The following is a 26778-nucleotide window of genomic DNA, read 5'->3' as shown; positions in this document are numbered from 1 at the left end:
GAGAAAGATGGTGTTTCTTAAAAGAAGGCGTGCTTGGGGGAAATTAGCAGCATTCTTTCATGCATCAAACAGCCAATGGTTCTATTGGCTGGAACAGTAAAAATGTATATATTTTAAAACCCCAGAATTAATGCTTCTTCTTTTTTTAAAAGGTCTGTCTCACATTTCACAGAGCTGTGGTATGAATAATAGACATGGATGATTAAATTTAATGTATTTTTTCCACTTAGAAACTCCATACATCAGCATGCCAAGTCAAGATACAGAAGTGCAAATGACACAATCTTTAACTTGTTGCCAAGCAGGAAGATGGGACAGGTGGGAGATGAATACACTACCTGATTGTATGCTTCTTTTAAAAATCTAAGTATTTGGGAAACGTTCAAGGAATGAAGGACTCAAAAGTAGCTTAAGGTAGACCTAATGACTGCTTATGTTCTTTTCTGCTGTGTTGCAATTAAGTATTTATTATTGTATGTCTTTGTCTGTCTTACACACACACACACACACACACACACAAAATTACTACTATACAGTACTTGGATAATACGGTACTATCTGGGTTTGACATGCCAAGATATGAACAACTCTTTTGGCTGCATAGACAGCAATTTATTGCCACTTTTCTCATTGCATGCTTGAATGAAATGCAGGCATTTCTAACTAAACAGAGTTTCCCAATTTGCTCCCACTGGTAAACTATGGCTACCTGCTTTGGACTACAGTTTCAATATCTTTATATGTGTGCCCCACCCCGTTACGCCCCCATTCCACCTTCTTCTGGGTCCAAAAGGACCCATGCAATGGCAATCATATGTCAACTGGCTGTGCCTAAAATGGTTGCCACCTCTACAGGCAAGTTCTAATAGCTATATTAGAATCTCACTGAGTCCAGTCAATGTGCCTCCATATGTCAGTGTCATTTATACATTTTGCAAATGTTAGACATGCCAATTTGAATTCCTTTCTTTTTAGTACATACATTCTTTTTAAGTACATACATACATAGTACATACAATAGTCCATCATCTCTCCCGCCAATTAGGATATCATAGATACAATATGGTGGCCACCTTCCAATACTTTGGCCACCTCATGAGAAGAGAAGACTCCCTGGAAAAGTCCCTGATGTTGGGAAAGATGGAGGGCACAGGGAGGAGGGGATGACAGAGGATGAGATGGTTGGACAGTGTTCTCGAAGCTACCAACATGAGTCTGACCAAACTGCGGGAGGCAGTGGAAGACAGGAGTGCCTGGCGTGCTCTGGTCTATGGGGTCATGAAGAGTCGGACACGACTAAATGACTAAACAACAACAACAACAGATACAATATACAGATGCAAGTTTGCAATTTATTTTTAATTTCACTTGGAATGTCATTTAACATAAGCTAAACAAGCGTACTTCACACTGACCTTCAATATATTTCGTCCATCAAATGACTCCCTTTCCTTGAAAAATTTGCCTGCAGATCTATTACTTTGCTCTTCAGCTGCAAAATAAATATATTAAATTACAGCTCATCCTAAAAGGGTTTTTTCACACATGGAATAAAACTCTGCACTCACCTTTTATACAAGAAAGAAAAGCTGCAAATTATTTCCCAAAGTATCATGTCAAAATTCCTACAGTCATCAATATTGTTGCAAGGATTATGCAGGGCTGACAGCTCAGTGTAATAGAACCATCCAAGGGGAAACTAGAGTGTAATATTCAGTACTCTGTCAAAGCACGTTTCAGCAATAAAGCATTCTCTCATCTCTTGAATTACCAAGTCCAGCATCAAATATCTGATCACTCTGCATAGTATATATTTAAAACCAATGAGGAAAAGTAGGCACTTGGGCAATGCATCCTTGTTCACAAGGTGTCTCTAATGTCTCAATGCCAGTATCTGAGAACAAACTCAAGAAGATGAATTACTCCTTAGCTAGGATTCTGTTACTCTGCAATCTGCATATTCTCCTCACAAGCATATAACCACCAATATGATTTCTGAGATGTTTATGTTTCATTAAAAAAACAACCTCAAAATTCTAGCCCTTATGATAGCAAGGAACAAACTGTTGCATTGAACTGAGCTAAGTCAAGGTTTAGCTTAGCATATCATCAGAACCAGAAACAGTGGTTTCTCCTCACTAACCACAAGCTACAATCAATAAAAAACTTCAGTCGATCTCACTAAGCCATACTTTGGCTTACTATGTGGTGCGAACCAGCTATCTGAAAATATGACTTTTGGAAGTTGTCTATTTGTTAAAAATAAACATGAGAGCAGTAATTCATAATTCAGGCTTGTAAGCAGCAAGCTACCTGTTCACCTGTCAGAACTGCTTCCAGGAAGGATAGTAAAAACCGTGGTGAACTAATATTTTTATAATTTTAATTTACAGCCCAGGCCCAGGATTTGAGATTTTGTGGATTCTCTGATAGAAAGTCTGAATTTTCTGGTGCAGACATCACACAAACACATCTATTAAGTGTCCTATTTGTTCCATCAGCCAAAATCAAATACAAAATCTTGATATACAGTTAGTTGGCTGAACTTAGCATGGTAGTTCTTATGGCCTTAAAATATGCAATGCACAGAGTGACTTAAGGAAATGTCCTTGTCATAGCCACACACAACAGTTTGCTGTAAGTAGTATGTTAGAATTAGTGCAAGGCATTTTCAGGGTTCAGTTAAATAGTTACCGGTACTCAGTTACTATTCTATTTACTGATATAGTCATTCTCACAAAAAAAGAACAACACACACACACACACACACACACACACACTACAGGAGCCTGGAAGTACATTTTTTAGATATTAGAAATAAGAATGAAGACAGTAACAGTCTTGTCTAAAAAGCAATACAATATCCTAACTTTCATCAGACATAAGGGGAAGAAGGAACCATTTTCTGTCAGATATAAACGTTTAATGTTTTAGCAAAAGCTTTATTCTCTGCTCTGTACTGTGTAACCTTAATGAAGGAACCCAACTCCTTTTGAGGGTCATGGGCCAATTATCTTTTGCCTAAAGGTCACAAAAAAATAACAAATGAGCAACACCAAACACAGGAACCATATAGCAATCTCAGAGATCAAAGTGGTAGCTATATTTCCTCAAGGAGACCTTAACAAATGCTCACCACTAGGATCTTTCCGGAAGATTGTGTTCATGACTGTGGCATGGAGTTTCACCCGATCCCACTCTTTCATCATTAGTCCAGAGTTCACAAACCGATCTGTCAGTCTATCCGCTATGAGCTGGAGCCTATGGAAAGGGAAAGGAAGTAAGGAAAACAACATTTTCTTCATTACTGTAATGGGATACATAATTGTATGTTCATAACCCTGCAAAGAAAAACACATAAAATAGTTGTTACTTTAACAACAGATGTTGCATTTGCAGCCTGCCATTTCTTCAAGGTAGGGAGACGAAGGAACATACCCAGTTTACATTTTTATATACATATATATATATATATATGGCAGGGGGACTGGAACAGATATATACCCAATCCCTGAGCCAAAAATCCACCTATATCTGTAAGCAATAAAGTTGTGGCCATTTCTAATCCAAATCATTGTCTGCTTGAGTTTATTAATTACATATTACATTTAGCCACTGCCCGTGGGAGCGGTAGCACTGTGACTGGGCCCGCAATAAACAAACAAACAAACAAACTTAGTGGCGAGTTCCCCCATTCCCCCCCAAAAGTAAAGCACTGGTTCTACATCATCTTAAAGGCAACAGTTTAATTCCAGTTCTGATTACAACTGAACATTTCTGAAAGGTCAAATATGGGAATGAGGAAGTTTGTTAAGCGTACAGAAACTTGTCACTGCTAGAACATAGAAGTAATCTCCCCACACAAAAGTGTGATGATTCATATTTGTGCTAACTGCAAGCTAAATGTATGCACTAGGGGATGAACACATTTCTAAAGCCCCGTAGCTCTTCTGTATGTTTTCTTCCTTCAAAGGACTGAGCAAGATTCATAGCACCATGGACAGAGAACATTCATTAAAACCAAACATTCCTGCTCATTAAAATGGGAGATCATCACACAAATGGGAAGTCTTATACAATCTTGTCACTAAGTCCATTAGCAACATAATTTGCCAGATAGCTCATCCCTTTCCAGCTATAAGTTGCCACCTTGGCCCTTTAGGTCTTACTGAGAGATGGAACAGTAATAAGGTTATTCCCTCTCCCTCTCTGGTCACCATTTGCTTGACAATCCTTGATGAGCTAACGCTACAGCCTGCTAGCTTTGAGCTGTCCCTTTGAAGCAGTTACTGGCCAATTTCTAGTCTTACTGATTTAATCTTATGTTTTGCCCCTCATCATTTTATTTCTGGTGATACATCAGTGACTTTTAAAATTAGCGATGACAAATGAAAGAAGTACCATCACAGATGATACTAAAACAAATTAACAAAATAGCTCAAGTGAAAATGGTGCTTTATTATGTTATAAAATTAATCAAAGAAATGAGACAAATTAAAATGAATTACAAAGTCTTTGCTACATGGGAACCATCAGAGCATAACCTTATTTCATTGTCTCTCCCCCATCCCACCTCACCCACAGTCTAAACACAGTCTCCAGCATCACCAAGACAAAGGAGGGAAATGGGAACTCTTATGCTTTGGGAAATCAACTATTCAGAAGCAAACAAAAATCAGAAAGGTTATTTGCTACCCCGGTATGACTCCCCTTTATCACATACACAGCCCAACAAGACAATGACAAAAATCCACCAACAGCATATGAATCAATATGGTTAACCTGACTCAAAACGCTCACCCACCCCACTCACACACAAAACAAAGACCATCACAGCCAACCACAAATGAACAACCATATCCTAGGCCAACCCCAACATCTCTCACCACCAAAGGAACACAAATGAACAGCAGAGAACCTACACAAGCAACGCTGACAAAAACCCCCACACATATATAGCAAATAGAAACATCGTCACCCGACCCCACCCCCACGCCCCACCCCATCTACCTCTTTTCCCCTTTTCTTCCCAATGTCTCAACAAATGAAACTGATTTGTAAAACTGTTATGAGAGACACTGCACATATCTTTGTAAACTAAGAAAACCTTTAATAATAAAAAAGGTTATTTGCTTCTCACATTGCCATATAAAGGACGGTTCAAGAACTTATTTTTTAATCCTTAGTGTTGAAAGAGTCAGTTCCTTTTCTTAAGGTATCATAGTAACTAATATGTTACTATTAGTTACTAAACTCATGGAATCTACTGAGTATATCTATTAAATCCAAGTGCCTTAGCTTTCATATCAACCCAAGTATGTATGTCCTGGTAGCACAGAATCCAGTTAATCGGTAGTGAGAGAGCTATGAAGCAATGGAAACTGTAAAATCCCAATGTAATTAGGATCTGTCTCTACCACTGATCCTACTGATCAGATTCCTTGTAAGGCAGAAACATAGCTGTCAAGTTTTCCCTTTTCTCGCAAGGAAGCCTATTAAGCATAAGGGAATTTCCCTTTTAAAAAGGGAGAACTTGACAGCTATGGGCAGAAAGCTGAAGCAAATAAAAACATGGTAGCCCTTATTTAACAAAAGCTGGAGATTAATTTGAAATGATACATTAAAATCTTGTTTATTTAATTTTGCTGTAACTATTTACTCTGATGCTTCTTTTCAGAAAACCACAGATACATTTCAAAGGGAAGAAATAAATAAATTGAAACATTCAATATACATTTGAAAACAAAACAAAAGGAATGGCCTGGTCTATATTTAAACTCTGGTTTCTTAGGGAAGGTAGTGACAACACGGAATACAAAATAAATGAACATTCATACTTTGCAAGTAGGCAAAGTGAAGAGCATTACAAAATTGTGATAACAATGTGACTTAGCAGTCAGTTGCAAAGACAGGGGCCACATTCTCGCAGTTTAGCCATATAGACAAGTCTGAATGGGTCCAAGCAAAGTCTTCAGCTTGCATGCTCCCCTTTCCCTCTCTGCCTTCCATGGGGCCAGGACTTCAGCAGCATTTAGTTTCACTTTTAAAGAATCCTGGCTCAGCACCAACATGTGCATCAGAGATCGTGTTTTTTTTTTAATGGCTAGCCACATAGCAAACAAACTCCAAACCATGGGTTATGAAAGTGGGTTTTAAAACAAACCAAGGTGTGTTTTAAATCAGAATCTGTGGTTCAAACCTAATGCTTTAAAAGTGAAACAAAAGTCTGCTGAAGTCGTCTTGCTCCTGACTGCATGAAAAGAGAAGATGGGAGGGGGGGCGCACAAGCTTGATGCTCTGTTTGGGCACTCTCAGGGTCACCCACATATGTGTGAACGCAGCCACCAGCTAGCAGTGGTCAGAATTTCAACCACATCTTTAAATTAGAACTAACGAGAGTGGAAACAGTTTCTAGTTTTCAGAAGTACCAACATTAAGCAGAAACTGCACAGGTGGATACTCCATAATTATCTCTCTCAGTAACACAACTTGTTATCAGCCCAAGGGCAAACTCATTACAGGCCCTTCTTTACCTACAAAGAGGTTGCAATAACCTTATCTCCTGGATAACTTGTGGTATATTTTCTGGCAGAAACAATCAAATTCAGAGGTTGAGAGCCTTCTCAAGAGTCATTATATTACTTTTGAAAATTCATATATAATCTATTTGTGGAATTAAAATGATTTTTTAAAATTAAAAAAGCAGGGGGAAACTTACTTGTTAGAGCCATCCTTCATATGAACTTTTGCATAGAGAACATCCATCATGGCAGGATCATCATTCATGTACTCTACACCTGCTACTTCTACAGTTAGTGGTTTGCCTCCAGCAATTGAGCTGTTTGAAAGAGGGGGGAATCACCAAACACAGTTCATATTTAAGATTTGGCAACTACATAATTCACTTGTTCAGCTGCACTAGGCTACACCAATTCACCAACACAGCTTCTCCCCCACTTTTTAATATAGGTTTATAGAATACTACAATTAAATTTTTATATTTTAGTGTGGCTGTTATTTCAGTAATTTGATGCATATTTATCATATAAACCTAACTTAGTTCCATTAATTTCAATGTGTCTGCTCTGAGCACGTTAGTCGACTACAACCCAATGGATGCAACTCACAACAATTTTACGCTATAGAACATTGAATCATACAGAGCAATGTCTCCAGGCCTCCTAAGCCCCGACAGATTTATGTCTCATTGTGAAACTTATAATGATGTTCAGATTATTTTGCCACATAGAGTGTCACAGGCTGTATTAATGGTCCCATCAAATGGAATGTTGTATGATCATATGAGGGTCAGTTCATATGAGGTCATCACAGGGGTTCACTGAGATAGAGGAAAATTAAATCCTGTCATTATTAATGTAGATTGCAAGCTTTACAGGCAGCAACTTCTAGATACTATACAGCACAGTGCTAGTAATATTTAACTGTTAAAGAGTACGAACAACTGTAGCATTTTTTCCATACATAATAAACTGCCAATACCTTCAAATATTAAAGCAAAGGATGAGAATTTTATCTATTTCTGTGCATAGTATCAGAATCCATGCAGCTAGCTGCTCCCTGAATAATGCAGACAAAGGCCTTTTCTCTGACAATTTAAACAAACAAACAATCTAGAAAAGCACGTTGTTCATTGTGCTGCCAAGTCCTCATTACCCACTAATGTCAACTTGGTGACACACACAAGCGTTCTGCAATGCAAAACTGGGTCCAGAAGTCCTCAACTTTAAGCTGGCCTCAATAAGCCAGTTCACTTTTGTGACTGCCACCAATCCTCCTGCTATGGATAAAATCTATGCCATTGCACTCTGGAGGCACTGAGCAGTGAGAAATTTTGCTGCATTAGAGTGACTCCGAAGCTCAGCAAAGCAGGGCCAAGCCCTCTCCATCCACCCCCTTTTCCTTAGGAAAGAGTGGTGGGAGGCTCAAGCCTGCAGTCACCAAAGTAATGAAAAATAAGAGATGGGCAGGGGCTCATCTTTGACCTTGCTTTGGGCTTCAGGGGCACAGTAAGGCTTCTTGCCACTTCTGAGCACCTCGCTAATTTCAAGTGCCTCTGAAGCCCAAAGCAAGGTCAAAGACAAGCCCCTGGCCATAACTCACTTTGCATTTGCCACCAATGTGCTTACCTGGTAAAAAAAATATGCTCATCATTCGCAAGCTCATCTGTGGGTCTCAACCTGCAAGCTAGGGATCATTCTGCTAGAAAGTCCTTACAAAAATATTAGAAGTGAAAAAAATATTTTTTTTTGGGGGGGGGGTTCATAGTTTCACAGCTCAAAGAGTATGGTTTTTGTAGTAGATTATGACAACTCCTGCACTGTAGAATCATTGATCTACTGTATTAGAGTTTATTTTTAAAATACAGTTCATGTGGCTTCAATACTCTCCACCTTCGACTTGTTTAGGTAATTAATCTCAGGGATATACAACCATTGGGCGGGGGGAGCTATTTGCCAAAGACTCTGCTAGTGAAAAAGTGCCAAGGCAATCACATTTTTCATGCACTTCCAGGAGGGGAGAATCAATCTTTGTTCATGTACAAATAAAACCAGCTACTGTAAGAGAGATAGAAATGCTAGGTTATAATAAGATTGCAAGCAAAGAGATGCTCCTAAAAGGTTTATATCAAGAAAAAAGTGCAATTCGGTCCTTGAATTGTTTTGTGTAGGCTTCTCATTTACTCCTAATAATGGCTTGCTGGATTGCTCCAATCTGGGACACCCCACACCCCTCTAAGTTACCCTGGTCCTAGAACCAATGCTTCTTTTTGAGTGCTGTAGCTGGTTTACGGCATCCCAAGTGTTTTGAATTTACTCACTCAATAAAGTCTTCTTTACACCTCTGCAGGAGTTCCTGGGCCTTCTGGATTTCCTGTTCATTCAGGAGTACCAGCGTCCCAATAGTCAGATGCAGCTTGGCAGGGTTCTGGAACAGGCTACTACTGACACCATAGTCCTGTAGAAACATTGAGAAATTCATTGAGGAGGAGGAGGAGGAGGAGGAGGAGGAGGAGGAGGAGGAGGAGGAGGAGGAGGAGGAGGAGTTTGGACTTGATATCCTGCCTTTCACTCCCCTTAAGGAGTCTCAAAGCGGCTAACAATCTCCTTTCCCTTCCTCTCCCACAACAAACACTCTGTGAGGTGAGTGAGGCTGAGAGACTTCAGAGAAGTGTGACTAGCCCAAGGTCACCCAGCAGGTGCATGTGGAGGAGCAGGGAAGCGAACCCAGTTCACCAGATTACAAGTCCACAGTTCTTAACCACTACACCATGCTTGAGTGACATCAGAAATTCATGTTTCTCTTTACTTTTGCATATCCAGGAATCTGTGTCTCTTTTAAGCTATAGAGCAGATCTCTATTACAAGCCAGGCTTTATGTTCTAAAAAATGTGGAGCAGCTATTGGTTCTTTATTCCAATCTCAAAGATTTGTAACCAGCTACATGTAGCATCTGGGGAGACTTATTCAACTGCTATCTCCATCTTGCAACTGAGTCTTCAAGGTAACCTCATAGCTAAACATCCAGCCCAATTATTTTACTTTACTTCTTTTTCCTTCTCTCCCAATCCCCTATTTTGTGTAACATCTTGCCTAACTGAAGAATTCTCAAGAACTCAGTAACTTTCCACTATTTTGTGACATTTTGCTTACTCCTAAGAAAGGTATTAGCCAACTCTGGATTTTTGAAGTAGAACATCTGATGATCAGAATTCCAAATGGGTGACATGCAAAATGAAAGTCATATAATAACATGGCAATAGCAACAAATAGGAAATATTATTTTTAAAAAACAGCAAACTAAAATGCCCAGATAAACGTATTCAAATTACATAACTTAATTTCCTACAGTTTGCTGGCTGCTGCATTTTAAAATCAGTTGGCTCTTATCTTCATAGCTGCTTTAGAAAATTAAAAAAAAATTCCCTACAGGTAATTGTCTTGTCTCCATTCAACCACATTGTTAATTTTTACATTTCAGAAACCCAAGTGATGCTGCACAGCAGGGGGCCAGCTAACGACTTCGTTTCTTATGCAAGTCTTATTTGAAGGAGCAAAGTGGCAGATCATTTGCTACTCCCTGGCCACATATATACAGTGATGCAGACTGTAGAGTCAACACCCTCACTCTCATCTTGCTTGATGCCTGCCTAATCCTATGCATTGCACACATGGGAGCTGCTGGCAATATGTGTCACACTGAAATAGCTACATGCTGTGGCTAGGAGTGGCACCAGCAAGGCTGGGATGCATGTGTGTCAGATGACAGTGCATGGCAGGAGACATTGGGTGACGCAGGAAGTGTTGGAGTAGCAGGGGGCTCTGCCACACAAGGACCCTGGAATTATTATGACTAAATGTATTACCAACCCTTCATCAGCAGGTCCCATGACAGTAACAATTTAAAATTCGGTATTAAAAATGTTAAAAACAAATAATAGTAACAGAATAGGGTGGAAACACACATTTCAGGTGCCAAAGGCTGGGGTAAATTGGTGTGTCATCAACATTCACTGAAAGCTGCATAGTGGAGTCACCAGATGTATCTCTGTGGAGAGGGAATTCCACATCTTAGGGGTTGCCACAGAGAATGCAGATTCCCAGGCCACTGCCCCCTGAATCTCTGAGGGTGGCAGAATTACCAGCCCCACCCTCCTGATCTTAACACCTGAGAGGGTCTATAGAGAAGGAAGCAGTCTTTCAGCTATTTTGGGCCTAAGTTGTTTAGGGCTTTAAACACTACCTACACTGGGAAATGAATTTTCAACAGTGAATGAACTGTGCCATGGATAAAAAATATACCAACTGGAAGAAAGACCAAGAAAATTGATTTAGGGCCCTACACCCTCCAAGAGTCAGGGATCACTATAGGATATCTATTCAATGTAAAAATAGATCCAAGTATGAGGAACACAGGGGTCTTGATCTCTGAATAATAGTTGACAAAGGCTTTTTCTTGTTTCTAAGCTTTTAGAAAGACTGCTCCGATTTGAGGTTTTCGCCAGCCACCTTTATACACAGAAACTTTTAAATCATTCGCTGAAATCTCCCAGAAACAGAAAGTTCCACAGTAGTCTATGCCAACCTGGTGCCCCCAAGATGTTTTGAACTATAATTCCCATCAACCTCAGACAGCAAGGCGATGATGGACAGGCCTGGTGGGAGTTACAGTCCAAAACATCTGAAGAGAACCAGGTTGGCAAAGACTGCTTTAAACAAGCCATTGTATTGTTCCATATCTTATGACTCCAGTTATGATCCTGCAGACACCAAGACTCACTGAACATGGGCAATAACCTGCAGACAGAGCTAGGAATCCTTTATCCATGCTGCCCATGTTATTGGGAAAGCGTTACTACCGTCACCGCTACCTTCCAGGCCCTCACAGACAAAGGAGGCCAAAATGATAATATTCAATTCAATTAAGTTAATGTCAATTCCACCTTTCAACGGGAATGCTCAAAGCAGCTGAGAACAAAAGCTCTCTCTCCCGTTCTTTCCATTCTGCCAACTGGTTCAAAAACAAAGCTGAAAAAGGTCCTCATTCTCTTCTGCATGAAAGCTTATTTAGGATATACTGCAAAGACAAAGTGGTTGTACTTATGAGCTTTCTATTCAAATATGGGACAAGCCCCAGAAGCCATTTAGTCCATAATGAACACAGGGAGCCTCAGAAGCTGGGGAGGCAGCAGGGGGAAGGTTTGTTATGTTCCAACTGTTGACAGCAGTTCATTTTAATTTCTGTAATGCTCACAGATATGATGTGCACAAAATATATTGACACAATAAATAAGCAGCATTTAGGAAAAGAGGCATATTCAATCTAATTGCATGGAGGAGGGGAAAGGAGATTTCATGTTATAATTACCAGCAACCTAATCAGCTGAAAGTCTCCTCTACAGCTTTCCAGGAATCAGTGGCATCTTACATGCTCTGACTGCTTCCTATTCTGATGCTGCGCATCACTAGGAAACACCTGGATTAGCTTTGCAGGAGGAAGCCCCATTAATAGCAGAGAAGATCCATAACTCCTTCCTATAAATTATCTGCAAATATCAAACCTATTGCTTCTCATCTTTTACTACATTTTCAAAGCTCTAGTGATAGTGGTCTAAACCAGGCATAGGCAAACTCAGCCCTCCAGGTGTTTGGGGACTACAACTCCCACCATCCCTGACCACTGGGCCTGATAGCTAGGGATGATGGGAGTTGTAGTCCCAAAACATCTGGAGAGCCGAGTTTGCCTATGCCTGGTCTAAACAGAACAATCCTAAGTAGGTTTACTCAGAAGTAAGACCTATTGAGTTCAATGGACCTTACTCCTTACCTAAAGGAGCAATCTTAATTCCTGGCAAAAGAACAGCAGGCTGAACAGAGAAGGAGGGCTGCCACCACATCTGAAGCTCTGCTGCTCACACTGGCCAGGGAGGAAAGGGAAGGAGTACTTCACCTAATTTATGCTGTGCCAGCTTCATGTGACAACAGCAGAGAGACCTGGATCAAGTCCCTCTCTAGCTGCTGGACCAATTCAGGATCCAGCAAATTCATGGCCTGGTCCAACTTCACTCCACTGCCATTCCACCCTATATTGCGCCCTTCAACTGACTACCACCAATGGGAACACCACTAGCCATAGCATGTCAACAACTCACATTGTTCATGGTCAGAGACAGACAGAAGGAAAATCCTCCCCATACCCTAAACGCATCCCAGCAGTGGAGGTTGGGGGTTATGATTGTTCTGCAAATGTGTTTTAATCTTAACAATTTAACCCCATGACGCTTCTGAGTGGACTTTTCCCAATGAAAAGCCTGCAGCAAAGTTGCAATAGGCTGCTCTAGCTTGCCTTTTTGCTTAGATGCTTGCCTGCTCTAAGACAAAGAGCCTTTAAATTACTTGTCCAAACCCCCAGTTCATAATTTACTATTTAGTAATCAATGCAGTACCACTGAATTGCATTGATTTTTCCTTTACATCTGCACCCAGCAATATCTTCAAACAACCCCTGTTGTACTTGAGCATCCTAATAGCAGCAGAAACAATAATTAAAAAAACAACAGTGAGTCAGAAGCATATCTAGAACAACTCTTAAGTAAAGCAAAGCTAGGGAACAAAGTTCGCTCACATAAATCTGGACTAAACCAGACTTACAAGCTGTATATCTAAATTCTATTTTCTTTCAGCATTTAACTTGAGACAAACTAATTTGGAGCCTCCACATTATAATAATGGAAAGCTACCATTAACACTAGATTACTTCTCAGATACTTGTCACAATTTTCTTCTAAGCTTTCTTAGATATAAGTTTCTAGCAGTAAATGCATCAGTTATATTGTGATAAAGCAGCAAAGGGATATAAAGTGATTGGAATGGTTCAGACAATGACTTTCTATTACTATCTATGGGATTGTGCCTTGTGTGTGCATAAACCCAATGAAATCTTTGATGGCCACCAAACAGTTAAAGTGGTCCTCTTGTATTCCATAAAATGCAATGTGTAATGTGTATGTTGGTACCATACTATTACTCTTATTATTAATGCCTCAGAGAAGACGAAAATTCATTTCAACTGGACACATTGGTGCAAACTCAGCTTGCTTTATGTAACAGAAGGACAATGTAATTAGATATTATTATCTATGCAAATAGTGGTTAGATTTCATTTAAAAAGCAATTGTCTTTAATAGGTCTGCACATATGGTAGAAACAGAACACAATGTATCCCTAAGTACAATCAAATTACTAAAGTATGAAATACCCAGTAGTCCAGAGCATTCTTCTCAATGTGTGTACTTAGGGTCACAGTTTTTATATTGTTGTAGGATGAGTTGTACTCTGGGGCTCACACTTAAAATACTAAATTGAATTTAGAACTCCACTAGAAGCTAGAAAGATGCTCTAGCTTTCACAGCCCTTACAATTCGGCTTAGATACTTGGCTGCTCTGAAAAAGAAACCTCTTAACTATAATAATAATCTATTTATATCCTGCTCATCTGGCTGGGTTTCCCCAGCCACTCTAGGCAGCTCCCAACAGAATAATAATAAAAATAAAAATAAATAAAGTGATAAAACATCAAACATTAAAAACTTCCCTAAACAGGGCTGCCTTCAGATCTCTTCTTTAAAGTCAAATAGTTGTTTATTTCCTTCCTACCCACAAGCCATTTCCTACTCAGTTTTAAGTTCAATTATTTATTTTTGATGTGGGATAACTACTCATGTTAGCTAAGGAATAATTTCCCCAGAATCACGAGAAATGTCCCAGAATCAAAGTCAGCCTAAAACTTCATCAGAACTATGGAGCTAAGTAAATGCACTGAGAAGTGACACCGTGTGCTGATGGGTTGCATCCAACAACAGCAGAAAGCATTTTTGCTCATGCAAGTCTGGGTAGCCAATTATTGTCGAGCCACTTAAGTCTCACATTTTCCCTCCCTAAAGCTGTTGAGGAACTCCCTGGATAGGCTGGTAAGGGCAGTATATTCAAATTCAAATATAACATCCATGAAACTTTTTTAATGGAAGCACATTCCATTTAAACCAATATCATTTGTTTCACATTCATGTTTAGGTGTCATGCATCAGACTCTTAAAATACTGTGTTTCAGATATTCACTACCAGGTACTGCTGCCTTCCTAGCACTGCCCTCTGCTGGACACAAAGTAATGGCAAGCCTTTGTAACCCAACAACCACCATTGTTCCAAAAAAGTAGTGGGAAATAATAAAGATTGAAGGCTTACAAACAGATGAAGGAAATTAAAATCTGAAGGAAAGAGGAAATTGAGTAAAAGGCTGCTGACAATGTTTTCTTCATACTTACATTACAGGAAAAAACAACTACAAATAAAAATGTTAGTTTCATGGACATTCTTATTTCAACATGGAAGTTACATTTAAAACTGCCAAAATATCACCAGGGATGGTGATAGTTGTACAGTAGTCCAACCAAATCTGGAGAACCACCAATTCCTCACTCATGATTTAAAAGAACTCGGGAGACCATAGTAACTTTATCATCATAGTAGCTTATGTAATCTATGGCATGGAAGGTACCTCTGCTGATTTTGGGGTCCCCCTTCCATCCTCAGCCCTCCGTTCCACAGCCTCCTCCATTGAGCAAGGCCCATAAGCCCTTGAAAGAGGGAGAGATGCCAAGAAGACCACCCTTTCCATCCAACAAGCCACCAAGAACTTCCACCCAGCCAGCCAGTTGGAAGTGCCATTTTTACAATCTGTTAACAATCTATAACAGGACCTACTTTCACTTATGGCAGTCTCATGCAACTTAGTAACTGTCAGATGCCATCTACCACAAACAGTACTTAGTATTTCAAACCTAACCCCATGTGCACAGTAAGCTCATCTATTGTATACAGTATAAAGGAAACCCTGTCTCAATAAACTCATTTTAAAAGGTGATTTCTCCAGAGGCAGCGAGAAGATTGGAAACATCTAATTTAAACTAACCACAGTTTGTTGTTATGTATGGCCCCAAATTACTAACTGCTGTGAGTTTAAACTATGGTTTATTAATTGCAGCAAGACACTTTCAAACCAGTTTGGGATGATGGCTTGTTTCATTGAACCAGAGTTTAAACTAACTAGAGTTCTGATTTCAGATAAAATGAAAGACTCCTATTAGTTTAAACCAGTAAGTGGATACCAAGGTCTTCCTCACAACTGCACTGACGAAAGAGGGGTGGAGTAGGTCACAAGCCCAACACTCACTTCTGACCATTCACATAGTGCTAAATAAACCATGGGGCAGTGTTACATAGAATCTACGGCTTTTTTAAATCAATGATCCTTCTGCCTATTTTATTTTATTTTATTTGGCTTGGTCTGGGCTCCATTTGCATAGATTCTGGGAACCAATATTAAATATCTGCATTTTAGGTTTGTACTTGGATCTACAGCTATTTCCAGATTTATTCTCCCCTCCCCCCCAGGAAATATTTTCTTGGTAATGTGCTTTTATCCATTTCAAAATCTACAGCGATGCATTAAAAAATGGCATTACAAAAACTTCAGGCATAAATCCTGTCTCTATCCAATGTATCAGGAGAGTACTAAGTACAGAACGTTTGAAAATTGTGGCCAAGATTACTTCCAGTTCTTCTATCACCATCAAACCCCAGATCTTAGCTTCCTCATATATACTTCAACGGATGAGATTTTCCTTTACTTTTTACAAAAGCAAGGATAACGTGTGAAGGTTTCAAGGCATTTTTAACAGTCTCAAAGGGGAATACAGTACTTGATAGAACACTTAAACAGGCAAGCAATGCCACCACTCCCCTTCAGTGGCAGACTTTGGGTTCTCAGATTTCAGCGGTGCCCCATGTGACACTAAAATTCGGTGCCCCCTGCCTCTGGCTTCTACAGCATTGTTGTGGCGCTCCCTGCATTGTGGTGCCCAGTGCAACTACATAAGTCACACTACCATAAACTGCCTCTGCTCCTCTTTACCCGTTACCCTTTCCTAAAAGCAGAAAGGGGAGGATGGAGATCTTGGTGCAAATAATGGCGGCAGAATGTGAGTTCTAATATGTGACAAGGGAGACTTCACTGAGGAACTGAGAGTGCCTTATTTAGAAGGCACTCCCTACTGAATACCCACCCCTTACTTAATTGTAGGTACCTCTTTCTGAAAATTCAACCTCCAAATAATTAAAGCTGTGACCTAATTTGATGACACCCATCAAATAACCATTTGTGATACGTATCCCCAAATCTGATTATATGGCATTTGCAGTATCTGTATGATTTTTGTAATGGAGGCCAACAACAACCTCTGTGTTTCTGTTCCATAATTTCAACAACAGTTTATTTCAGTTGATCCTGACAAGCGGCGGAGGCACATCATGAAAAGCTACAAATGATTGTGTGTTTTTGTATATTTAGTATATCTGCTACTTGGGTGATTTAGTACTAAACACTGATCATTCTCTTTCCTGAACACCACCGGCTCTTTTGAAATTATGTTGTTTAAATTGGCCCAATCTTGCAACTTACTGGTAAAGAAACTGGTGGAGTCTTGAGAGCTGTTTTCTGTCTAACAGGCTAATTGGACAGCAATTGTTCCAATCAGATTTATTGCCTTCTTTGAGCACCAGAACTTCAATATTCATTCCCCAACCATTAACCAGTCTTTTCACAGAAGTTTACATATGACAATTTGTTATTGTCATATGTCAGAAACATTTCAGAAGGCAATAATCAAATGTTGCAATACGATCAATGGAATTGATCGTCTTTTTCAAGGGACTAAAGCTGGTCATGGCTTTGTTTGTTCTAATTTGGAAATTTTATTTGAGGATATAATACAAGTACTTGATTTACTCACTAATTAAAGCCTTGATCAAATTGCGCTTTCCATCTTTCTGACTTTATTTGGGCATATATCATTACACTCACTGCTTTTGATTTATATGCTACTAGAATTATATGCTCCTTTGTTCACAGCAACTTCCATTAGTTCTCAGTTGCCTAAAACATGTTTTGTTCTCCCTGCTTTAACAGTTTGAGGACCCTAACGGAAATCAGCCTGCAACTTAACTTACCAGTAAACGTGTGAAACCAACACAATCACACATTGCCTCCTTGTCCACCCCTATTTCTCCTGCCCTGTCTTCCACTGAACTTTATATTGTAAGCTCATCTGTTCTCTAAAGTGTTAGGCACTCTGATTGTACTATATAAAAATACTGGCACTAACAAAGGGACAAACCCACAAGCTGCAAGTAGCAGAAGCTACTTGAGAAATAAAATCAGTAAGGGCAGGGCCCTTTTTTGCTGTGATGCTTTGATGAGAAAACTTAGTCCCCTGAGACATCTGCCAGGGCAAATTAAACTTGTACACTTGTATTCAAACTTTTATTCTTTCAGAAGGCAAGCTATTTATTTTCTGTTCAAGCAGGCAACTTGATTTCAACTTATTTGTGTTAGATTTATTTTCCATGTTATCTGGCATGATATTTTTTTATGAATTTTGATTATAATTGCCGTTATTCTGATGTTGTTAAGGCAACCATAGCTTTCCTCTGAGAAAGAAACCTGTGGTTTGTATAAAAATAACTTATAATAAATATAAATGTTCCTTGACCTTCAGTGCAAGTTGTCTGCTCAGTGTAAAAGCTTAGAGGGACAATGCTTATTAATTTTCACATTTTAATACACCCTTAATTTTCTGATGAAGCAAAAAAGAGGAAGAGTTATCTGCAGCATATACAGGCGCATGAGACTACAGCAATATAAATGATGGATGTTCGGTTGCCATGGTAACTATTATAGTGAGAGGGAAAGATTCCGTACCATTGCTCAACAACCAGCAGAAATGCTAATCTCAACACCTGATATTATTCCATTTTTAAAATAACATGGCTGTTAATCAGCCTCATTTGAATAGAGACATCATTAACTGACTGCTCTATTTTGAAGCTGAAAAAAGCAGTAACAACAAACACATACAGCTTCCATAACTAGCACCATATTCAGGTTCTAAGCATCCTAAAAGCTCACCCCCTGCTTTGCACAGCTGTATATACTTTCATATCGTGCTACAAAGCATAGGTTTGCAAATATTGCTTTCTGGCACATACCACTGTGAGATAAAGTGACAGAAGAGTAGGATAACTGACCATGAAATGACTGAGAGACATATGCGAAAGCAGTATGTTTTCCCCCCGACTAACTAGCAGCTGTGTATTTTATACAACAGAGTTTAGAGAAAAGTGTGGAAAAAATAATGTGCCTCATAGACTCCAGTCTCTCTTGCAGTGACTTAATTCTATGTTTAAAAATTGTGAGGACTGTGAATTTTGACAAATGTTGTCAGTTTTAAAGGAATCCAATTAAACCCTCATAAAATACTGGAGTCACACATTCAGATGCACTATCAAATTATTTTCTCAGACTAGAGTATCAGTAGTTTGAAGTTGTTTTTTATTTGGCTGCACACAGAATTTCACCAGAAAGGTATCAATACCATTCAACATGAAATGAAAATAGTGTACCATAAATATATTGTGAGACTTATTGATCTCCAGATAGATAGATAATGATAATAATGATAATGATGATAATAATAATAATAATAATAATTTATTATTTATACCCCACCCATCTGGCTGGGTTTCCCCAGCCACTCTGGGGGGCTTCCAACAGAATATTAAAATACAATAATCTATTAAACATTAAAAGCTTCCCTAAACAAGGCTGCCTTCAGATGTCTTCTAAAAGTCTGGTAGTTGTTTTTCTCTTTGACATCTGCTGGGAGGGCGTTCCACAGGGCGGGTGCCACTACTGAGAAGGCCCTCTGCCTGGTTCCCTGTAACGTGGCTTCTCACAATGAGGGAACTGCCAGAAGGCCCTCGACATCAGTGTCCGGGCAGAATGATGGGGGTGGAGACTGGTTTGTCTGTAACTTTTAGGGATTTTCTTAAAATTTAGTCATATGTAGAGTATAATTCTGTTTTTCCAGGAATAACAACATTTGAGGAACATCTACATAGCTTCTGAAAGTGATTCCATGTAAACTGGACACACTTCTGACCCCTTCTGCACACACAGGCCACAGAACTTAGCTTGGAGGTCCTGGGAGTAGCAAGGTGCTGGTGCTGGGGAAATACTTGCTTTCGTAAGGGAAACATCTTTCACTTCCTCTTTATCACTAAAAGATGTGGGCTGCTTCAATGGGAAAATCCTGGATTTTAGCTTTATAATGTGCTAATTTCAGGGACAAAATACAAATTGTATTTCTATGATCTCTCATGGCTTATCATCATACTTCTTATCCCACCATATTGCTAACATTGAGTATATCATCTCAGGTAATAGTGTTGTTACTAATGACATATTTTTAATGTGTCTCCTGATCTAGACAAGCTCATGTAGCATTTTGCAACATTTTCTACTTATTTTTCAAACTCCAATTATTTATGAGTATTATCATGGCAACTTACATTTGAGCACTTCTCCAACACTTCCTCTTTGAACTGTAGAAACTTTTCCTGGATTGCAAGTTGGTTGAGTGCAAATGACAGAAAGTGTGTGAAGGGTTGTTTCTTGCGGAAGCTCTCCACAAGAACATCAATTCGTGTTCGAGCTGAAATAATACCATTCCGGTGTTGTCCTGTGATCACTGGAAACAAGCAAAACATAAGACAGGATTTATGACAGCTTGCTACATGTGCTCACAAAAGTTTAGAAATAATAACAAGATTTTCCACTGTACCAGAAAGCCAGTTCCTAACAAGGTGAGAGCTATCTTAACTGAATACACAGGTCAGTGTTACTATCAAACTAGTGATTTCAAAGTGTGAGATGAAGCTCCCTAGTTTTAATACATTAATACTGTATCATTAAAATTTTCTGTCCTTTAGTTCATACAATTTTTATTTCTCCTGATACAGGTTTGTATTTATTTATGTATACCTATTGATATTGCCGGGACTTTCTCTCTTATCAAAGTACTGTAGACTATTTTTGAGTCTATTTGTTATAATAACTGATTCTACTTCCTCTGGAAACATTTGAGGTTTTCACTTCACAGTATGGGTGCACTGCAGAGTTTTGTCACTCGTTTTAGACACAGAGATTTTTGTGTGTTTTTTTGTTATTACTGTGCAATGATTTGTGTAAAAGGAGTCCATACACTTTATGAATGAAGTGTACTGTGTGGAAAATAAATATTTAATGTTACATGCAGAAAGTATAATTAAGGGGAGGGGAATAAATAAGTGGATAGCAAGCATTCAATCATGTCTGGTTCTTTAAAAAAAATGCCATGCTAACCATGGTACCTGACTTTACACAATTATGCAAAGCATAAATATGAAGAGAAAAATGCAGTTCCCTCTTTTTGAATAACAGGATGCACCCAACAATGATAGCCTTAACATTAGATCCACAAGGTTACTTTTTGGCCATACCATAAGTGGAATTAAAGAATTTGACCCTCTTCAGTCTGTTTAAAATGTGTTCACACTGTGCTTCTACATTCCTTATTTTCAGCCAAAATGACAGTAGGTGGGCCAACTGCAGTGAAGATTCACTTACTGAAAGTCTTCAAGTCAACACCAAAACAGTAATACTGAAGACATCATATTACCTTTCCTATACTGAATTCAGTATTATAGAGGCAGCTAGTTTCATTCGATGGCAGTTTTTACATTTATTTTCCAAGTAGTACCAGGATGCCTTTATCGCCTCTAAGTTTCACACCATGTCAGACCTGTACATAAAAATTAAAGGCCTTTTAATTTTTACAAAACCCAGAACTCACCAATTTCTCCTTCAACTCCAGGCTTAGGAATAATGATAGAGGTTCGGGTTTCTGTTTCTATTTTCTTCTTTGTTTCTCCTTTTTTGCCTATTATATATCTATATAAGCATACAGTGGGAAAACAGAAAAGGGAATCAGTGATAATGTTTGGAACTACTTAATCATTTCTTTTTTAAAAAAAAATTTAACAGCTTAAACATCCTACCCATTTTGGAATCCTAAATGCTAATACAAGCAACCAGTTTCCTGGTGATCAAGGCATAGGACAGTCCCCACGATGTGAGGCTACGGCAACGAATTTATCCCTAATTTCCCATTAGTAGTTGTCAAAAGCTAATTATAAAATCAATAATAAAGACTGAGAACACCTGGCATTCCCCTCTGTTGTTCTAGCCAGTGACTGCATGATTAGCAATTCTGAATATGCACACACAGACTTACTTGTATAGTGGGCTGGGAATGTCCACAGCACATTGGTAGCCTCTTTCTGTCTCTTCCACCACAAAGGCATCACAGGGTTCATCTGCACAATCCTCAGGACCTGCAAGGTGTGGCGTGATTAGAAACTATTCATCTAAAGCAGGCATCCCCAAACTCGGCCCTCCAGATGTTTTGGGACTACAACTCCCATCATCCCTGACCACTGGTCCTGTTAGCTAGGGATGATGGGAGTTGTAGTCCCAAAAACATATGGAGGGCCAAATTTGGGGATGCCTGATCTAAAGGGTAAATAACAAACATACTTCTGTTTGCAAAATGTGACTTCACCACCACCCTATAGTGCCTCACAAACCCAAGGTTTTGGGATCCTCTAGATCTGGGGGCCTATGAGGGGGCTGGCAGGAGGAGGAAAGGAAGTTAAATCCAATTACACAAGCAGAGGTCCACTCACACTACAATGGCTTCCACCCATTATGCTAACTTTTAAGTCTTCCTGACATCGTCAGAAAGCAGCTGTTGAAGTCAACGGGAGGGCTTTCTTTCTTTCTTCTTTTATATTCTCATTGAAAATAATCTACAGAATAGTCCTGTGGAAATCTATTTTTCTCCGAGATGTAGGAGAAATTTTTTTCCTAGGTGTTGAATTTTTGGCCTCATACAAATGCTTATTTCAGAAAACACTGAACAGCAGTGGATACAGATGCAGGACCCAAAAGCTGAAAATTGAGGCAAAGTGATATTGACTTCTACTCTCAACAGCAGTGACTGTAATATGTTGGAAAATGGGATATTTTTAGCTCAGTAAGAAAACACTGCAACTATTTTCCAGCTAACCAGAAATATAATTTCAAAAGATGTCACAAACCTCTGTGTTATCCCACTCTCACCATCATCGGATTTGTTAAGGTGGAATAAAATTTCATTGCACGAAGCAGCATTTTAAAGCGCCTTAAATTTAATTTCTAGTATGTTACTGATTTGATAAACAATGTGGTTTGTCAAAGAAAGAACTATAGCTAAGGCTTTAGTTCTTGATTTGCTGAAAGGGTGTTCAAGATGCAGGCCACTGGGAAGAATGAGGCAAATGTATTATAAACTGATTGTTTATAACAAACCAAAATATACAGCCTGAAATGTGTGTCTGTGCACGTGCAGTGTTGCATACATGTGCACAGTGACATTTGCATACTCATAGTGCAATACACACATAGACATTTCAGATAGCTCTGCATGCACATGTATACTCTGCTTCCTGCTACTTAACCAATTCCTATAAGTGGACCTTTCCTCTTACTCCATAACTCATAAACTTACTCAGGAGTCTTCTGTGAAGTACCTTGTTGGAAGCTTTTTGAAAGTCCAACGACAGACACTATGTCAAATGGATCACACCAATCTATATGCATGTTGACACTCTCAAAGAACTCTAAAAGGTGAGAATTCTGACTCTGTTCAGCAAGGCTTATTATTCTATATGCCAAGCTATTTTTTCTTTGACAATACTTGCCACCAATGGCTTGTACTTTTTAGGATCCTCCTCCCCTGCCAGATTCCTTTAAAAAAATTGGTGTTACATTGGCTGCTTTCCAGACCTCAGGTGTGGAGGCTGGTCTAAGGGATAGAAGATCTACAACTTCACATTTGAGTTCTTTGAGAACTCTCAGGTGAATGCCACCCAGACCCAGCAATTTGTCACTTTTTATTTTTTCTATTAGGCCTGGAATTTAATCTCGTTACCACTACCTGCCTCAGACAGTCCTTGTGCTAAGGCAGGCACCCCCAAACTGCGGCCCTCCAGATGTTTTGGCCTACAACTCCCATGATCCCTAGCTAACAGGACCAGTGGTCGGGGAAGATGGGAATTGTAGTCCAAAACATCTGGAGGGCCGAAGTTTGGGGATGCCTGTGCTAAGGGGTTATCCTCTAAAGAACACAACATGAAACACAAGGAAAAGGGATTGGGAAGCAAGATGCAAAAAGTATGATAGCAGCTGGTTCAGTTGCCTAGGTGCATGGGAATATCCATTCGTGATCCAAGTGTACACATTATAAGGATCAGGTGTGCACCGCATCCATTCTTCTTCTGACCTAGCCTATTTACCACCCTCTTCCCCCTTTTTTTTCCTTTTCTGCTGTTTCTCTTCTCCTTATGCTTTCTGCTCATGAATTCATGCCTAAGCTTCTTATTCTGCCCACCCACCCTTCAGGGCAGGACGGCTCCTCAGAAGCCCATCTGGTGCTTCCCTTAAGGTGACTACAACAGTAGTTTCAAATACAAGCAAACTTCGGCACAAAAACAAGTGTTGCCTCTTGACAATAGAGCTTTAACTCCCACTCCATAACAGAATGTGAAATATTTAGCAATTCAACACAACTTACTAATGTTGGCATTTTTCAGCAGTGTGCTGAATTCCACTCCAAACTGTGAGTTAAGACTGTGATATCAATGGTGACAATTGCCTTTTGGTAAAAGTCTGACTAATTGCATACACTTCCAGAAAAGCAGAGGCAAGCTCTTGCTTTCAAAGTTAAAGGAACAAATAATCACAGAGAGCTCTGTGTTTCCTATGAATAAAATGGACTAGCTAGAGATGAAGTCCCCTTGTACCAAGACATATCAATAGTCTCCCCAGGCCTAGTATGGTCAGCTCCACACATGGGGAATCTGTGGCTCTCAAAACTGTTGGATTAAATCTCCAATCATTCCATGGTGACTGGGGCTGATGGGAGTCCAAAAACATCTGGAGCCCCATAGATTCCCCATCCCTAGTCTGCATTGACTTGTGCAGCAAGTCACGGGCAGCCCTGCTATCCAGCTCTGTTAACTGGAGATACCTGATTCCTGATACTTACCCTCACATCTCTACATTACTCTAAGTATAATATTGTCCTCTAATCCATATATTTCATACATTCTCTCACCGGTATTAAAGAAACAGGTTAAGAATTTTGAGACCCGCTCTCTGTCATCTTGAGTGTCTGTTTCTTTATTGTACTGAGTCCATACAGACAGCATCGGTGTTGGTATTTTTATGAGAATCATGTTCCATATTCAGTACTTCTGTCCAAGTTCTAATGCCAAGATCAGTTTCATATCATAGTCTCGTGAAATGGAACTCTGTGGATTCTTATCATACCTGCATAGGAATCCTCTTCCTCTTCATGCTGGTGTGGCTGTTCTCGATTATGTTTTTTCCTGTAAACACGTCCTCCAATTCTTATCAGTGGTGGCCGCAGAACTTCCATTTTGCTTTCCCTTTGCTGAAAGACTAAATGGAATTCAACAGGACTAATTTCTGAGTAGATGTTGTTAGAACTGTACACTAGTTGTTGTTTTGTTGTTGTTTAGTCATTTAGTCGTGTCCGACTCTTCGTGACCCCATGGACCAGAGCACACCAGGCACTCCTGTCTTCCACTGCCTCCTGCATGTACACTAGTACAACAGCGCAATTCTATACATGCTTACTTGGGAGTAAATCCAACTGTGCCCAATGGGACTTACTCCCGTGTTAACATGATTAGGACTGCAGCCTTCACTATGATATCTAAACCAAACCTCCCATTAAACAAGGCAAGGTAAAGGTAAAGGGACCCCTGACCGTTAGGTCCAGTCGCAGACGACTCTGGGGTTACAGCGCTCATCTTGCTTTGCTGGCCAAGGGAGCCGGCGTACAGCTTCTGGGTCATGTGGCCAGCATGACAAAGCCGCTTCTGGCAAACCAGAGCAGCGCACGGAAACGCCGTTTACCTTCCCTCCGCAGTGGTACCTATTTGTCTACTTGCACTATGGTGTGCTTTCAAACTGCTAGGTTAGCAGGAGCAGGGACCAAGCAACGGGAGCTCACCCCGTTGCAGGGATTCGAACCACCGACCTTCTGATCGGCAAGCCCTAGGCTCTGTGGTTTAGACCACAGCGCCAGCTGCGTCAACAAGGCAAGGCAAACTTGAAAATACTATGCGCTGGGGGAAAAAAAACCAGGGGCATACTCTACTTTTAAGATTCCACAAACATTTCACTGGCCACTGTGCTGTAAACAGAATGTTGTACCACAGGGATAGTAAATTTATGGAGAGAAAGAAGTCTTACACTATATATATGAGCTGGTTCTCCACACAGGGGAAAGGGCAAGTTACACAAAGGCTTATGCTAAGATGTTCTCTGTCCCATCCATTTTGACAGGGAAAGAACCTCCAGATGTTGTTAGACTACAACTCCCATTATGCCTGACCACTGGCCATGCTGGCTGGGGTTGATGGGATTTAGAACTCCAACAACATTTGGAGGACCACAGGTTTCACATTCGTGCTTTTTTGTTAGGGTACATCCATTATGGGTGCTCCATTTACTTGTGTATGTTGATTTCAGGTATGTTCATTCAATCACATACAAAGTTTGTGCTCTTATACATAACCCGGCACAGATCTTTTGTGGTCCTTCTCATGGCTGAGATGCAAAAACTTGCACTGCGCTCAGGATGCCCTGTCCACACAGAGGGAAAGGAGCAGAGCTGCCACGCAAAAAGCAACAGCATACTGTAACTTACTGTCACTCCTAATAGTTCCTGTACTTCCCAGGGCTTGTTTAAACTTAAGGGTTTGCAGAGGTTCAGGGGGCTAAGGCATGTTTGTGTGCATATTATTAGCATCTATTCCAAGCAGCCTTGATTAAAATGTGGGACAAAGATCTTCTAAACCCGTGGTTCCCAACGTGGGCATACGCCCCACAGGGGGGCAATTCAAGAATGAGTTATTAACAGTGAATGGCTTTTTAGACTTCCTCCATGTGAACAGGTCACGTTTTCAATAATAATAATAATAATAATAATAATAATAATAATAATAATAATATGTCACAGGGGGGCATCAGGATTTTAGAGATGCTTAGGTGGGGCATGGTCAAAAAAAGGTTGGGAACCACTGTTCTAAACAAATCAACTGGACAGTGTTTCCTGATCTTGCGTTCCTCACTTCTCTGCTGAGTCAATGACGGTGCAATTTGCCACCATTCTGTCATACCATGTGCAAATGT

At 39.8% G+C, this 26778-nt stretch overlaps 1 protein-coding gene across 1 annotated transcript in view; it reads right to left on the bottom strand.

Moving 5' to 3' along the window:
• Positions 1-26778, bottom strand: part of ASCC1 (activating signal cointegrator 1 complex subunit 1) — a 55698-nt gene that overhangs the window by 27982 nt on the left and 938 nt on the right. Inside the window, exons 2-9 of the mRNA XM_035137633.2 lie at positions 24886-25017; positions 21749-21848; positions 21308-21405; positions 19986-20164; positions 8840-8976; positions 6719-6838; positions 3137-3261; positions 1416-1492 (exon numbers count right to left, since the gene is read on the bottom strand). Of these exons, the coding sequence (XP_034993524.1) occupies positions 1416-1492; positions 3137-3261; positions 6719-6838; positions 8840-8976; positions 19986-20164; positions 21308-21405; positions 21749-21848; positions 24886-24994 (945 nt within the window). The 5' untranslated portion in view covers positions 24995-25017. The remainder of the gene's footprint in view (positions 1-1415; positions 1493-3136; positions 3262-6718; positions 6839-8839; positions 8977-19985; positions 20165-21307; positions 21406-21748; positions 21849-24885; positions 25018-26778) is intronic.

This window comes from Zootoca vivipara, chromosome 5, assembly GCF_963506605.1.
Source record: "Zootoca vivipara chromosome 5, rZooViv1.1, whole genome shotgun sequence".
Taxonomy (NCBI): Eukaryota; Metazoa; Chordata; class Lepidosauria; order Squamata; family Lacertidae; genus Zootoca; species Zootoca vivipara.
This window is presented reverse-complemented; position numbering and strand designations above follow the sequence as displayed.